This window comes from Salvelinus namaycush, chromosome 6 (genome assembly GCF_016432855.1).
Source record: "Salvelinus namaycush isolate Seneca chromosome 6, SaNama_1.0, whole genome shotgun sequence".
Classification (NCBI taxonomy): Eukaryota; Metazoa; Chordata; class Actinopteri; order Salmoniformes; family Salmonidae; genus Salvelinus; species Salvelinus namaycush.
In genome coordinates this window covers 38355184-38372479 of record NC_052312.1, presented here as the reverse complement: position 1 = coordinate 38372479, position 17296 = coordinate 38355184, and the positions used below count along the sequence as shown (strand labels likewise).

General features: G+C 46.8%; 1 protein-coding gene across 3 annotated transcripts in view; it reads left to right on the top strand.

Annotated features, from left to right (window-relative positions):
• LOC120049378 (liprin-alpha-2-like) overlaps positions 1–17296 on the top strand; it is a 192020-nt gene that overhangs the window by 138146 nt on the left and 36578 nt on the right. For 2 of the 3 annotated variants that reach the window (XM_038995645.1, XM_038995646.1), the window contains exons 2-5: positions 4259–4360; positions 8179–8343; positions 9630–9704; positions 15113–15223. In XM_038995645.1, the coding sequence (XP_038851573.1) occupies positions 4259–4360; positions 8179–8343; positions 9630–9704; positions 15113–15223 (453 nt within the window). The remainder of the gene's footprint in view (positions 1–4258; positions 4361–8178; positions 8344–9629; positions 9705–15112; positions 15224–17296) is intronic. The other variant, XM_038995647.1, reaches the window with a different exon arrangement.

The window sequence follows — 17296 nt, the reverse complement described above, 5'->3', positions numbered from 1 at the left end:
TTGTTGGTGTGTTTAGTTCAGAAATCCAAAGGCACAATGCACACTCTCAACATCAAGATGAAAAGTCAAAAAACTACAATAAAAGTCAGTAGAAACATGTCAAACGATGTTTAAAATCAATCCTCAGGTTGTTTTTGTCATAAATAATCAATAATATTTCAAACGGACAAAAGCTTCATCAATAGAAAAGGAGAAACAAGAAAGGCGCGTTCCTGATCACGCGCGTGGCTCATGTCTGGAAATTTCCACTGTCCACTCATTGAAACTACTGTATCTCCCTCATTTTTCAGAGTAAAAGCCTGAAACAATGCCTAAAGACTGCACGTAGAGGAGGCCATAGAGACCGTGAACTGGGTCCTAAGTCTTTGTATGGTGGATAGGCTTTCAATGGAAAAACAGCCTTTCAAAATAATAGTCCTTCCTGGTTGGATTTTCCTCAGGTTTTTGCCTGCCATATCAGTTCTGTTATACTCACAGACATTATTTTAACAGTTTTGGAAACATTAGAGTGTTTTCTATCCAAATCTACTAATTATATGCATATCCTAGCTTCTCTGCCTGAGTAGCAGGCAGTTTAATTTGGGCACGCTTTTCATCCAAAATTCCGAATGCTGCCCCCTACCCTAGTGAAGTTAAATCAGAGCGTTTTGCTCTCGGAGCTTTCAGAGCGCAACGGCAGTCAAGCACCCAAGCTAACATTGGCTAGCTACTTCCAGACACAAATGAGAGAACACCTCACTCTGACCATTTTACTCGCCCAAGATGAGCTGGTTAGACTGTTTTCATGTTATCCAGAGCGTTGGTGACTAACTGTGCTGCTAGCAACAATTTAATTACGCTTTTTTTTGCCGATGTTTACTGGCACCGGTCATATTCAATGGGTGTTGAGTGTTCGGAAATTCATCAGTTATTCTGCGCTCTGGCACACTCAGATGAGAGTGCTCTGAAATCGGAGTAGATAACCAGAATTAACAATGTGATTTGAAACACACAACGACTATACAATTTAGCTAAGAATGATGTGAATAATCAAGTCAATAAACGTTAGGTAGTTAACGTTAGTTAGATAGCAGATAGTTAATATACTACCTGGCAGGTTTGATGTATTAGTAGCCAACTAACGTTAGGTAACTAGCTAACATACTGGTACATATTGCTGTAAGGGTAGCGTAGCTAACAAATTGTCAGTTAGCGTAACTTAAAGTCATGACTTTATTACATTGCTCAACATTTTCTTAACATTTGTCATAATTAGTTTATTATTAATTAATTAATTTGTATCTGCTCTCATCAGACGTTGGCTGCATATTTTCTGCCATTTTCTTAAAATCTGATAACGGGAAGCCTCACAATTTCTGAAAAATTGCATTGTGGGCCCTAAAAGCACGGAAGTAGTGTACACTGCTTGTATACTTCGTATTTTGACGAATTTAGTACGACATCCGGGAACTTTTGGCATTCTAACTATATCCATACTATGAATAATAATCATACTATATACTAAATTCACGTCACAAATAGTACAGTTAGTGCAGTTTGTATGAGTATTTGAACACAGCTATGGAGTTTGTGTGGATGGGCAATTTATTGGACGTTTTTGAAGTCTCCTCTTTTTTAATGGTGCTTTTCTTTAGTGCTTCCAATAGCAATCCTTCTCCGGGCTGGCAGTGTTGGCCTTTAGTGAGAGGCAGTGTTTAATAAAAGCATGTCAGCACCCTGTGGACCAGATCATTTCATTTTGAAGGAGGGATTTGGGTGAGACAGCTGGTTTAACAGCTCAGCCAGTTAGAACTGGAGTGAGAGATAGAGAGAGAGTGTGTGTGTGTGTGTGTGTGTGTGTGTGTGTGTGTGTGTGTGTGTGTGTGTGTGTGTGTGTGTGTGTGTGTGTGTGTGTGTGTGTGTGTCAGAACTTGTACTGTACCCCACAGCCTTTTCTCCACCTGCCACGGTTCTGTTCGGCCACCCGAGCAGAAGTCAGTGTGTGTTCGTCAAGGCGGATGGACGCATAAACATGAAACTGCTACCTCTCTCTGCTCTCTCAGTGATTTGTTGCACTAGGGGAAACATGGTAACATTTCGTAAAAAATACAGGTGTTTCTGACAATGGCTGTACTAAGTTGACATGACTTTTAAGTTAGCTCAGAACTCTAAAATGTCCGGTTCCTGAAGGATGTTGTATATTGAGATGGAGCAGAGGGATATGGTCATGTGGTGGTTTCCCTGGCCTTTGAGCCTGTCTGTTTCATTGACCCTGAAGGACAACTTGGAGAAACAACGTAATTGCAACGTAACTAAAGACTGTGCAGTTATAGCAATAAAAAGATTTAGGAAAATACCAATATGCCAACATGCAATTTCATATCTGAAGGACTTTATAGAGTCCAATACAATACCCAGCAATAATTAGAGGGCCAGTGCAGCACAGGAGTAAGAAAAATCTATGCATCTTAATGGGGTCTCATTGTCATTGAAGGGCAAGTTACATACTCCCAATTCCCCCGTTTCTAAACACACAGGCACACACACACACACACACACACACACACACACACACACACACACACACACACACACACACACACACACACACACACACACACACACACACACACACACACACACACACACACACACACACACACACACACACACACACACACACACACACACACACACACCACGTCTTCATCACCCCCCTCTGAGCCCAGCCTCATGTTTGTTGATCGTCCACTTGTTATTGACTTCTCAACTCACCTTGGAATCAAATCAAAACTTCCACCCCTCCTGCCACTCAAAAGGCCCACAGCAGACACTAGTTTGCATGTTTTATATCCTCTACCTGGCCACTGTGCCCATCTTAAAGACCTGTCAGCTCCCAATGTGTTAATTTATGACAGGCTGAAGGTTTAAGTTATGTCGATGTCAGTCATTCTGTCAAGGTTGTTTACCTAAATGTACCAACACCAGAGAATATAGTAGAGTCTAGACAACACTTAGGGTGAGTGAGCGAGTAACAAAGTAGAACAGAAAATGGTTAGAGACGCCCACACTTCCCCCGCAGTCTCCCCGGCCAGAGAGAGTGTTTTTGGGATAATGACGGTCATATAGTGGACCTGTGGACCTCGGTCCTGCGGGGGTAATTGGCACATTGGTTCTGTGGCATTTAAATCCAGACGTCAATTATCCATCTGCTGAGAGACGGATGGACGGGCACAGGCAGTTAGTAGAGAGAGACAGCATGCAGAGCTAAAGCTATCAGATAACACACACACCTATTCTGACTCCGTAAGGTTAGAGTTCAGACACTCCTGCTTCAGTTGTCTGGATACCTGCTGTGTTATTGTTGTTGTTATATGACAGCATCTCATTAAGGAATACTTACAGAAGTTAGTTTGTGGCCAATTTAGCTGTACAGGAGTATTATTGTTCTCTTTATTGATCGACTGAAATACTGACTCCCATCTTATTTCATAGGCTGTTACACTGACCAGTGGACAGTGACTGCCTTCCATGCTTGGTTTGTAATGCTAGCCTGTGCAGTGGTTCTGCCACCACACTTCTTTTTGCTTTGTGCTGACAGTACAGTACAGTAGTCATGCTTAAGTCCACTATGGCTGGCCCGGTGCCCACTAGTCTCCTCGGGGGCCAATCCTCTTACAGCCTGTGTGTAGAGATTACCATTAGAACATTCACGTTATATTCTCTGCCGAACCCAATTTGTACTTTTCCCAGAACCCACGGGTTTTAACCTGTTTTCTGTGGTGGTGGTGGTGGTGGTGGTGGTGTTGTTGGTGGTGGTAGTGGTAGTGGTGGTGGTGGTGGTAGTCGTCTGGAAACACATCGTCAAAGTCTGGGATATCCACAGTAAGATCAGGGAGTCAGTTTGTCTAATTTAGCCTACAGTGCAACCCAATGGGGAAAAGAAACATCAGGGAACCAGAACACCATCAATAACATAAAGGGATAATTACAAAAGGCTCTTTTCCCTTTGGATTGGGCACGATTAACATAGTTTTTGAACTATGTCTGTGATCTGTGGGCTAGTCCATTGAGTATGACATGTGAGTGATGGGGTGGAGTTGGGGGGGGCTTGTATAATGACGGTCTCATATTTCCTAACGATGTTGTGCGGTATGGATGGCAATGACATGGATGTCTTTGTGCGAACTGTTTTCTGGGTTGTGGTGTTGAAGATGTATTGTGTGTTCTGCATGGTGCTGTGATGCTGACCTCTGTGTTCTGTGTTGTTGCTGTGCAGGAGTTTGCAGCCCTGACCAAGGAGCTGAACGTGTGCAGAGAGAACCTTCTGGAGAAGGAGGAGGAGATCTCTGAGCTCAAGGCCGAGAGGAACAACACCAGGGTACGTGGAGAGGAACGCGCGCACGCACAGACACACACACACACAGACACATTTTTTTCTGCCCAATTCGAACATCATACATTGACCTGAACCAGAACGGCTCAGAGTCTATGGAGATCAAATCAAATCAAATGTGTCACATGCGCTGATACAAGTGTAGACTTTACCGTGAAATGCTTACTTACAAGCCCTTAACCAACAGTGCAGTTCAAGAAGAAGAAAATATTGACCAAGTAGACTAAAATAAAAAGTACTAATAAAAGTAACACAATAAGAATAACAATAACGAGGCTATATACAGGGGGCACCGGTACCGAGTCAGTGTGCGGGGGTACAGGCTAGTTGAGATAATCTGTATATGTAGATGGGGGCAAAGTGACTATGCATAGGTAACAAACAAACAATGTTTTCATCTGTTGACGCGGTTGACTGGTCATCTGTAACATAGGTCGATGGAACCGGTCGCCTGCATTTCCCCTGGGAACAGATTTGGACCCCATATACATTAGAGCTAACGCTGAATTCCATTTCTGAACTCTGCTATTGACAGATAAGGCTGCTCTTTTCCCACCAGGCTGTATAATGGGAGACTCACATAGTCACACTGACTGACTGCAAACCACCAGTCTGCCAGAGAGGATTTTAGCACTGCCATTTTAATATCTCTGTCACTGCTCTGCCATCTCGCCAAAGAAGGAGAGAGAGAGGGAGGGAGAGAGAGGGAGGGAGAGAGAGGGAGGGAGAGCGAGCGAGGGAGAGAGACACAGAGAGAGAGACAGAGAGAGACAGGGAGAGACGGAATTTAGTCTCTCTCTCTTCGTTATCCCCTTGAATCCTATGCAGAGCGATTATGAGGCAGACTTTTAATATATCAGCTTTTTTTGTTGAAAAGGTTTTAAAGTTCATAATTAAATCTTTGAAGCCAGGTGCATGCAATCAGTGTGTTGGAGGGCTGACAACAGAATAGAGGATGGTGTACCTCTAGGTTTTAGGCCTAAACACTGTAAGCTGGATAAGCCATGCAGTGTAGAAGCATGATAAGAGAGAAATGATGAGCCATAGAGAGAGTAGGAGGAGAAGGAGGAGAGAGAGTGTGTAGGTGTAGGTTATAGAGAGAGGATGAGGAGAAGGAGGAGAGGGTGTGTGTAGGTGTAGGTTATAGAGAGAGGAGGAGGAAGAGAGGGTGTGTGTAGGTTATAGAGAGAGGAGGAGGAGGAGGAGGAGGAGAGGGTGTGTGTAGGTATAGGTTATAGAGAGAGGATGAGGAGAAGGAGGAGAGGGTGTGTAGGTGTAGGTTATAGAGAGAGGAGGAGGAGGAGAGGGTGTGTGTAGGTTATAGAGAGAGGAGGAGGAGGAGAGGGTGTGTGTAGGTTATAGAGAGAGGAGGAGGAGGAGAGGGTGTGTGTAGGTATAGGTTATAGAGAGAGGAGGAGGAGGAGAGGGTGTGTGTAGGTTATAGAGAGAGGAGGAGGAGGAGAGGGTGTGTGTAGGTTATAGAGAGAGGAGGAGGAGGAGAGGGTGTGTGTAGGTTATAGAGAGAGGAGGAGGAGGAGAGGGTGTGTGTAGGTTATAGAGAGAGGAGGAGGAGGAGAGGGTGTGTGTAGGTGTAGGTTGCTTTTTATTATTCTGGCGGGGCGACGGCTAAGGTAGAGCTGTTGCCAACGTTCAGACTTGATTGATTAAACGGTGGAGGTTTGGATGTGGGGAGGGAAGGCGGGGGATCTCAGTGCAGTCCTTCAGACGCTCAAGGAGGGACGGAGAGAAGGAAGGATGGACAGCCCCCTTGAAGCCCTCCAAAACTAGTCCACACCACTCTGTCAGCACCTTCTGGAGCAATGTATTCAACATGCATTTTAAATGGTATGCTTGTGTGGATATTGAAACAGAGCCTACAGTATGTTTACCATTTAGGCCCCACCCAACATAGCCTCTGCAGTGCCTGATGGGTAGTGTAGTGCAACACTGAAATCCTAGTGAAGTTCTACCAGGTTGAGTGAATATGTGTTTACTTTGAAAATGTGGTTGATGTCTGTATGTGTAATGGTTCTTAATGCCTGGATGATTAAGGGATTACAGTCTGTGGTTTAAGCACAATGCTTGGACAACACCAGAGCCCTGCTTAAAGATGGGTTTAGAAGTAAATTACTTCCTTGGTTAAATACTGTGGCGACACCAGTATGAGAACTCTCCAAACCATTGGTGAACCACATCGTTATGTTATTAACGTGCCACAGCACGTGGCGACGCCGAGAAGGGGTTGTTTGGCCTAGCGAAGCACAGTCAGGGTTAGAAACAAGGCATCTGGAATGTGGAGATGAAGAAAACGGTATAAGTTTCTCAGAATGACCAGACAACAAAGCTGAAGTCACTACATGAACCTCTCCTCAGATCACTATCTCAGCGGAGCTTGGTGGATTCCTAACAGGGCAGATAGCATCATCATTAGCAATTAGCTTGCTCGATTAGTTGCTTGTCTGTGAGGCATGTGCATTCCCTCCAAAACACTAGGCCTTCACAGGACCAGGTTATGGGCCAAATCTAGACCCCATAAGCCTAGCTAGTCAGACTAGCACACTTAGACTTCCCTCAGGCCCCCATCCCTCCACTTTACCTATGTGACAGAGATCAGAGGACAGTGTTCATCTTTATGGTCCCTGTGTGTCTCTACTCCTCGTCTCTCCTGTGCCCCCTACTCCTCGTCTCTCCTGTGCCCCTTACTCCTCGTCTCTCCTGTTCCCCCTACTCCTCGTCTCTCCTGTGCCCCCTACTCCTCGTCTCTCCTGTGCCCCCTACTCCTCGTCTCTCCTGTGCCCCCTACTCCTCGTCTCTCCTGTGCCCCCTACTCCTCGTCTCTCCTGTGCCCCCTACTCCTCGTCTCTCCTGTGCCCCTTACTCCTCGTCTCTCCTGTTCCCCCTACTCCTCGTCTCTCCTGTGCCCCCTACTCCTCGTCTCTCCTGTGCCCCCTACTCCTCGTCTCTCCTGTGCCCCCTACTCCTCGTCTCTCCTGTGCCCCCTACTCCTCGTCTCTCCTGTGCCCCTTACTCCTCGTCTCTCCTGTTCCCCCTACTCCTCGTCTCTCCTGTGCCCCCTACTCCTCGTCTCTCCTGTGCCCCCTACTCCTCGTCTCTCCTGTGCCCCCTACTCCTCGTCTCTCCTGTTCCCCCTACTCCTCGTCTCTCCTGTGCCCCCTACTCCTCGTCTCTCCTGTGCCTCCTACTCCTCGTCTCTCCTGTGCCCCCTACTCCCAGTGGACTCATCTCATCCCTTTGTGCTGCTGGAAGAATGGAGAATGGATTCGGTGCGCCGCCTAGACCAGCCCGGCACAGTAACAACATTAGCATCTATTTTGTAGTCCAGAGAGTTTTTATTGGTTTTGAGTGCCTTTATTGTTCCGAGTGCCATAATTGTTTTTCGTATGTCTCGTGTTATTTATTCTTCTCCTTCCCCGCCGACCAAAAGTTGGAAATTAAATGAAATGACCAAATTGAGAAGATCTCGTTGGTTACTTTGATTTCTTTTCATTGCGGTTAATCAGGGTGGATATAAATTATGTATTTGGAGAATCACATGAAGACCAGTAACCTTGTGTGGTTGGTGCAATACAGTCCAGTAGTCAGGCCACTACATGTTGACATTTAGAATCATATCACTACATCTTCTCTGGTGCCAGGATAATTGATGATGCAGACGATAACGGTAATAGCGTTGATGATGATGTCAATTATGCAGATGAGGCAGATAGCCTTTATGATGATGACGCAGATGATGATGATGATTATAATAGCACAAATTTCTGTCCCTATGTCTGTCTCTATAGTTGCTTCTGGAGCATCTGGAGTGCCTGGTGTCCAGGCATGAGCGGTCACTACGTATGACCGTGGTCAAGCGGCAGGCCCAGTCCCCCTCAGGCGTGTCCAGTGAGGTGGAGGTCCTCAAAGCGCTCAAGTCCCTGTTCGAGCACCACAAAGCTCTAGACGAGAAGGTAAGACCATACATTAGATATGTAGTCTATAGAATCTGCATGCACAGTAACTATTCTTGGTAGAAGGGATTCTTCAATTGATGGTACAGTATATTTGACTGAAGACAGTACGTACTGTATGGAGAGGCATTGCTAACATAGTGCCATCTTGGTATTGAATATTCTTTGTTTTGGCATAAGTCACCATCACAACCACCCGCCCTCCCACTGGCCCCAGCCTCTGGTCGGCCTCAGCCCTCTGTAAGATGTCACGCCGGCTGCTGTAATCTATTCAACCCTCCACAACAGACCCTATTATTTATAACGCGTCTCTCCTTGCCGCTGGACTGGGGAATAAAAGGCGTTTTTGATTCACGGGATGTTTTCTGCCCTGCGACGATCTGTCTGTGTGTTGCTGGGCTGTCCCGAGGAGTGGAGTGGAGGGAGGGGGAATGACTGCCCTGTAATCCAGGCTCAGCCTCCTCAGAGAGGCCTTGATCCTAGCGGGCCACAGCCCCGGCCATGGAGCACCACGGAGCTCACCAGTAAATGCTCCGTCAGTAGCATGACAAATACCTCAACATGGTACATAGAGGAAGGCAGAGTAAGTCATACATTCACCCCCTTTGAGGAGAGGGGAGGAGGGGAGAGGAGGAGGGATGGGGAGGAGGGGAGAGGAGGAGTAGGGATGGGGAGGAGGTTAGAAGAGGAGGAGGAGTAGGGATGGGGAGGAGGGGAGAGGAGGAGGAGTAGGGATGGGGAGGAGGGGAGAGGAGGAGGAGGAGTAGGGATGGGGAGGAGGGGAGAGGAGGAGGAGGAGTAGGGATGGGGAGGAGGGGAGAGGAGGAGGAGGAGTAGGGATGGGGAGGGGGGAGAGGAGGAGGAGTAGGGATTGGGAGGAGGGGAGAGGAGGAGGAGGAGTAGGGATGGGGAGGAGGGAGGGAAAGCTGCTCCCAGCAACTGATGCTAAAAATCAAATAAAGCGGATACCCCTGGACAGAAGCTCAGGCCTGGCTTCAAGGCCAAGACAAAGTGTTACTGTTGGGCTGAAGGCTGAGGGAGAGAGGGAAGAGCGGCTCTCTCGCGGGAACACGGTATATCATGTCAACCCCGGGCTGAGGTGGGATGGTGGGGAGAGATAAATAGGTATATCTCACTGTTGTCTCCAACACTATCCATGCTATTTATCTGAGCGCTCAAAACCACACATCTACTGCCATTAACTGCTGGAGCAGAGCTCCATGGTAAGGTCCTACCAGAGGTTGTGTACAGTTACCCACTCATGGCGGGTGTTTTGTTTTCCTCAGGTGAGGGAGAGACTGCGGGTGTCGCTAGAGAGGGTCTCTGCATTGGAGGAGGATCTAACATCAGCCAACCAGGAGGTGAGAAACGTGTCACAGCATCATTTTCACAGGCACTCTGACTGTTTAAGTCAACTTTCAAAGTAGTTTGATGTTGACAGTTCTACTTAGGAGGACTCTTATTCAGGGGCTAGTCATTCTGTCTTAAGATGGAGTGTGGTGTGTGATGGGGTGAAGTATGGCATTGACAGATGAGAGCTGGCCCGTGGCGTTAGCAGGGTGGCGTAATGCCTCTGCCCCCCATTCTCTCTCTGCCATTCTCTGCCAGGGCAGATGGTCATGTTCCAGCTGAGAGGAGCCCTCAGACTGGCGCTCTACCGGAGCCAAATTAACCACTCTGCACTGCCAGAGGGAGGGAGGGAGAGAGGGAGGGAGGGGGGCGGAGAAAGAGGGGGAGAGGGAGAGAGAGAGATTTAAAATGCTGCTCTACCAGCCAACAGGCCTTAGGAGGTGAGATGAAACCCTGGTCAAAGACTGATCTGCCCTGGCTATAGAAAACAAGTAAAGCTAGGGATGTGAGGGGATGAGAGGAGAGAGAGGTTATAAGGCGCCGTGAGATGGCGATATCTTTCACTTTGAGTTAGCCTAGTATTACCAGACTGATGACCGCTCCTGTATCCGCGTAGTGAATCATTTATGTAAGCTCGCGAGATCAGGCAGGTTGTATGAGGCTAAGTTTGAGCCATAGACATGCAGTGTAAAGTGCATCTCATTCGCTTAACCAAGTACAGTGTTACGCCTCAGCAGATATTTCACTGAGTCGAGACAGAGGTCTTTATTTGATGAAATAGTGTGACTATACTTCATTTGACTACAGTTGATACATGGTTAACTTTCTGCTGAGTCATGGTGAGACAGTCATCTGAGTGAGTGGGTGCTGAGGCCCGGTGATGGAGGCTGTGGTTAAATAAGCACTGCTGAATAGAAACGTCCACACTTCCACACGTCAGAGCCTCCGGGGAGGACGTTGGGTTCCAGTGGCTGCCTGCACCAGCTCCAGACTGTTAATTGATTTGGGATGGAGATCTGCCTCGAGTCGCACTCCTCTGGGGCTCCAGTCTGCAGATAACACCACCTGCAATCCTGGAGCCTCCCATAGGGAGCTGCACTGCCTGATGACATAGATGACCTTCGGCCTCTCAGTCTCAGGTGTTTAAGTGGTCCAGATTTGACCTCTCAGTCTCAGATGTTAAAGTGGTCCAGATTTGACCTCTCAGTCTCAGATGTTTAAGTGGTCCAGATTTGACCTCTCAGTCTCAGGTGTTTAAGTGGTCCAGATTTGACCTCTCAGTCTCAGGTGTTTAAGTGGTCCAGATTTGACCTCTCAGTCTCAGATGTTTAAGTGGTCCAGATTTGACCTCTCAGGTGTTTAAGTGGTTCAGATTTGATTTCTATTGTGCGTACTCTCAGAGCTGATTTATTTATGATGTTTCAATTGAGAGTTAAATAAATAGTGCAGTTGTTTTAAATACAGACCCGGCTCACATAAATGGAATGGGAGTAGATTCTATAGAATGTGTCAGGAGGTTGATGAATTCCCCGCAAACCTCTGGGGCCTCTGGGCTTGGTCCCCCGCCAAGGGACCAATCCAACCTGCATAAGATCCTACAAAGGCTGCTGGGAGAGAGAGAGAGACTGGAACTTCTGTTACTCTATGTTATCCGGTCTCTCTTATTCATTTCCTGGTTGGAATTCTAGAGGGTATCCCCAAGGTGTCACTCACTCTGCAGTGAAAAATGAACCGGTGCTATAAGATTCAAGCCAACAGGCTTCCAGTGTTTGTGTTTGTGTTTGTGTGTGTGTGTGTGTGTGTGTGTGTGTGTGTGTGCGTGTGCGTGTGCGTGTGCGTGTGCGCGTGCGTGCGCGCGTGCGCGCGTGCGTGCGTGCGTGCGTGCGTGCGTGCGTGCGTGTGTGACTGATCTTAATTCAGAGGCATTGCCGCATATAGCAACCTGCTCCAGGCCCTCGGCTCCACCAAATCAATCTTGTACACCGAGAGATTTCACGTCACCTTCCTGTCCAATCTCCTTTTGCTCCTTCACACTAAAACAGACAATTACTTATTGGAGAGGTAGAGAGGAAGGAAGTCAGGGAAGATGAAGGTATTGTGAGGGAGAGGAGTTTGAAAGATAGCGCCTTTCTGTTTAGCTGTGGCACTGTCTCCTGGTGTCTCCTGGTGTCTTCTGGTGTCTCCTGGTGTTTCTGATGTCTCCTGGTGTTTCTGAAGTCTCCTGGTGTCTCCGATGTCTCCTGGTGTCTCTGATATCTCCTGGTGTCTCTGATGTCTCCTGGTGTCTCTGATGTTTCCTGGTGTCTCTGGTGTCTCCTGGTGTCTCTGATGTTTCCTGGTGTCTCCTGGTGTCTCTGATGTCTCTGGTGTCTCCTGGTGTCTCTGATGTTTCCTGGTGTCTCCTGGTGTTTCTGATGTCTCCTGGTGTCTCCTGGTGTCTCCTGGTGTCTCTGATGTCTCCTGGTGTCTCCTGGTGTATCTGATGTCTCCTGGTGTCTCTGATGTCTCCTGGTGTTTCCTGGTGTCTCTGATGTCTCCTGGTGTCTCTGATGTCTCCTCGTGTCTGGTGTCTCCTGGTGTATCTGATGTCTCCTGGGGTCTCTGATGTCTCCTGGTGTCTCCTGTTGTCTCTGATGTCTCCTGATGTCTCCTGATGTCTCCTGGTGTCTCTGATGTCTCCTGGTGTCTCTGATGTTTCCTGGTATCTCTGATGTTTCCTGGTGTTTCTGATGTCTCCTGGTGTCTCCTGGTGTCTCTGATGTCTCCTGGAGTTTCCTGGTGTCTCTGATGTCTCCTGGTGTTTCCTGGTGTCTCTGATGTCTCCTGGTGTCTCTGATGTCTCCTGATGTTTCCTGGTGTCTCTGGTGTCTCTGATGTCTCCTGGTGTCTCTGATGTTTCCTGGGCTTTGATGAGTTAAGATGAACTACTACTATATCAAAGGGAAAGATGGCCACTTTCAATTTGCTTCTGTAAACTTCAAATTTTTCTAATTTGAGAGCAGCCACAGCAGCAGGGCTCAGTCTATCATTTGTTATCCTGGGTGTCTGTCGGGAGGTGTGTGCGTGTGCGTGTGCGTGCGTGCGCCCCTTATGCCGAGAGCCAACAGTTTGATCTCTGTACCTGAAAAATGATAGACGCTCCCCAACGTGCCGGCCAAAACATAAGGAGGTGTAATTGCACCCCTCATTAAAAGAATGGAGAGAGAGAGAGAGGCAGCAATATGCAACAGCAAGCAAATCCACTGTCTGTGGATGAAATCTCAAACTCTGTGTTGGGATATTGTCGAGGCTTAATGTAAAGGGAATCCTCCATTGTAATTGTGGAATAATCCTTCCCTGCCCTTTGCCCTCTTAGAATGAACATAATGTAATACTTGCATCTAGTGAGTGCCTCCATCTGTGCTGTAAAAAGTGGTGTTTTATAGTTGTATAGCTATAAGGCAGTCGTGTCGCATTTTCACATCAATCATTGTTTATTGACGGAGGTGTCATTGAATGCCCTCTAAGTCTTGAACGCAGCTCAACTGGAGCGGTTGGTGAAACACTTGGCAACCGTATTCGATTCTCTCGCTGTGTTGTTTTATTGTGATGTCATCGCCTCCTTCTGAGAAATGTAATTATGTCGGTCTCTCCGGGGTGCAGACACATTCAAGTCATTGATCTGGGATTCCCACAAATGGGAAATGTCCAACAAATATTCAGGCTTAACTTATTTATTGTAGACAGAGATGGCATTCCAATAACAGTAATACTGATATACTGTCTGGCTTTTACCGATCAGGACTGGAAGGCCCTATTGCAGCACTCAGTCTGTACAGTAGTATGATGTATTGCCATGTTTAGCAAAATAGAGTATTATACAGTAGATTCATGACTGTTATAGGCTGCTACACTATCCTTCCTGGATTCTTCTCTCTCTCATTGACGTCATAATATTGACATCTCCGATGGGGGAAAAAGGTTTGTTTGTTTCCTAAATCCAGATGAAATCCTGAGATTAAAGCCTAAAAAGATCCTGTGATCAGTGGTAATAGCAGCATGCTGTCGTTTTAATCACACTACCATACCCTGTTTGTCTCCCAACTGGGTCTCTTCTTTATGGTAAATCTGGCAATGTCTGTGCTCATGATTACATAACAATGGCTAGTGAGCATACTAATTCAAAGCACACAATATTTTACTGTGTACTGGATGACAGGCTACAGGTATTTATGACAATGACATGGTGCATCTCTCTACTGTAGTTGTCATATAGTAAAATCACGGCTTTTGTACAAATATTTTCATACACAAAAATATGACAGTTATGCAAAAAAATATATGGTTAGCACATCATAAAACAATGACGGTCTTCTCCTAGTTTCAAGGTCTGGGAGGTTTCCCTGGAACTGACTTGTGAAGGCGGACCCTACAGGCATCATGTAGTCTCCCTGGTATTGCTGTCACTTGTCGTTAGTGATGGTGTAAAATGGCATGAGAAGTGAGTGGGCTCCATAAAGGAATTCATACCATGCTGTTTGTGCTGTCCAAGAATAGGTTGTAGTCCAACAATTTGGACAATTATAGCTGTGTCTCTACCCGGATATTTCCCCCCCTTCCTCCCCCTCAGAAAGTCCTAATCAGCCGTCCCTGTCAGGGAAAAGCCTCAATATGCTTGTCATGTCACTGGTTTGTAGCCCCTGGCAACGTGATTAAGAGTGAACACCAGATTCTTCAGGTGATAGAGAGAGAGAGGAGGGGTTCGCTGAACAAGATAATCATAGTGATCACGTTAATACCTAGACTTAATATGACTTAGCTGGCAGAGTAATGTTCCAGAAATCTCTACACAGACAAGCTGTAACAGTAGGAAATAACCTGTTAGTGGTCATTGAGTAAATATTTAGGTTGTTTGTGTTTTGGAAAGTGAATGAGATCCTGACCCTTGACCTTAATACATTTGCATATATTGTATCATCAGTTGTATTCCCCTCAGGCACTGACAGGGCAGCCCCATGCCTGGCTGGAGCTGACAATTGTGTGTGTGTGTGTGTGTGTGTGTGTGTGTGTGTGTGTGTGTGTGTGTGTGTGTGTGTGTGTGTGTGTGTGTGTGTGTGTGTGTGTGTGTGTGTGTGTGTGTGTGTGTGTGTGTGTGTTTGTGTGTGTGTGTGTGTGCGCACTTGTGAATGTGCCTGCATGTGTGATTGACAGCTAGGCTGATCTCTGCTGTGTATTGTTATTCTAGACCTGTGTATTAATCTCTGTCCTGTGTCCCTCTCTGTGTATTGTTATTCTAGACCTGTGTATTAATCTCTGTCCTGTGTCCCTCCCTGTGTATTGTTATTCTAGACCTGTGTATTAATCTCTGTCCTGTGTCCCTCTCTGTGTATTGTTATTCTAGACCTGTGTATTAATCTCTGTCCTGTGTCCCTCTCTGCAGATTGTGGGCTTACGGGAGCAGAATGCCCACATCCAGAGGAAGGTGGCGTCGGGGGACGGGTCAGAGGACATGCTGGAGGGCACTGATGCCAGCCAGAAGGTACATAGCAAGGTGGGCGTCCATTGCGTTTACTGTCCTTCTTTTTTTCCTGTCAATATCCACAGCTTTTTATTGTTGATTATTTATCTCACGTGTTACTATCATTACGTTGACAGGGCTAACACTCAACATTTCAGTTTTCACATCAACGTAAACGTGTCGGATATATATATTTTTCAACCACCATTTTCATTGTTTCAACACAGTTGTCCATTCATAGTCTGTGTTATCAGTATCATCGTGGTATCAAGCATGTTATCATTACACTAGCTCGATAGATAAAGGCCTTCACTGTCAGCACAGTGTCTTTGAGCAGCCAGCTAGGCAGCGTGGAGGACACCCACAATCAGGTGATGTGTACTGTGCATGACCCCACCAGATTCCATTATACTGGAGCTCCCATACTTTTGAATGCATCTGCATACAAATGGTCCGAGATCAAATGTCCCATAATGCATCCACACTTCTATGATTAGTCAGACCAGAGTGAAACACAGTACCTTGAGCAGTCAAAGCGTAGAGAATTTCCCAATCCTCTCAGATATCAATACAGCACTTAGAATGCAGAAATCAACAGTCTTAGTCTCATAGAGGCTGCTACTGCAGAACAACAAACGGAGACATCAATGACAATTGAATTGTAGCTCTCGTCTCATGGTTTGGATGTGAGCTGAATCTCTAGGCTCGTGGATGAGCTGCACCTCGTGATGGGGACGCGTTGTCAGGAGTGTACGATTCAGTTGAGCCTGACTGGGCGACAGCTGTCTGTGGCCTGTCATTCTGCAGAGTAGAGGGGTGGGAATGAGGGTGGTTGGAAGGTTGAAACTCCCCGTCACACACACCCTCCTTGGTGTTAGTGAGAGGGGAGTCACTCACTGTCACCATGCTGAGGTTTGAAGAGGTAGTCATGGCAGAACCTCTTTAAGGTTCCATCCAGAGGTAGTGACACGGATGATCTGCAGGGCTAGTTTCTCCCGGTAGGCGGGGCAGAGCCCTCCTCTCCGTCTCACTGCTCCTGGGTAGAAGGGTGTTGGAGTAGAGTGAACACACAGGCTAACGCCATCGGCAGGCTGTCGTCACCCATGTAACAGGTGGAGGGGTGTGTGTGTTGTGTGTGTGCACGTGTTGCGCCTGAATTAACCAAAAGATCATCTCATGACGCTGGGCATAGAGCTAGCTTTACCTGACGGGCCTGCTAATGCAGTCAGACAGCCATGGCCTTTCCCTTCACTCTCAGTATCAACCACTTTTCTGCACTTCTAACCATCAAGGCCTCAATATTATATAGTGATCGAATAGTAAAACCAAGAAGATTTAACCATAGAGGTAATCTTTTACAGTTAGCAATTTCAAAAGATAACGATAAAACCTAAGTTAGGCTAGCTTTTACTGACATGCCCAAGCTATGGCTGTTGGGCTCCCCCACTGCAATTTAGCAGCGCTGTAAAGTTGCTGTGATATATAGACAGCTAGACGTATAAAACGGGTCTAATTTAGCAAAAGGAAACGGTGCACAGTAGCTTGTTCCCTACCAGATCAATCTGCCTCGATGGAGAAACAATGTTTAACTCCATGTCAATCCCTCCTAAAGGCATTGTTACGAGTGTCAAGTCCGCCTCGTCCCCAACTGGATAACTCCCCTGCAGGCTTTATGAGTATACTCTCAGACGCGCCGCAATGAAGTTTTTATTTCGAGAACCGGCTGTATAACCTGTTATCTCTGGGAAAAGTTCAAACCAGCCTGCACTAAAAGCCTAGCTAATATAAATCCCAAAGTTTGTCCATTATGAGAGTAGACTGTTGTGTTGGTATTAAAACCAGTGGGCTGATTTAATGGGGCCTGTTGCCTTACACAGTGAATCATTGATCACAGGCAGTAGGGAGAGAGGCCCAATTAGGGATGTCTGGCCAGATGGATGGGTATGGACGGGCAACTGGCCCTGATACATGAGGATGGGTAGAGGAGGGAGAGAGAGAGGGGGGGGGGGGTAGGAGAAAGAGAGAAGGGAACGAGAGATGGGAGAGGAGCGACAGATAGACAGAGAGAGGGAGAGGAGAGACAGATAGACAGAGAGAGGGAGAGGA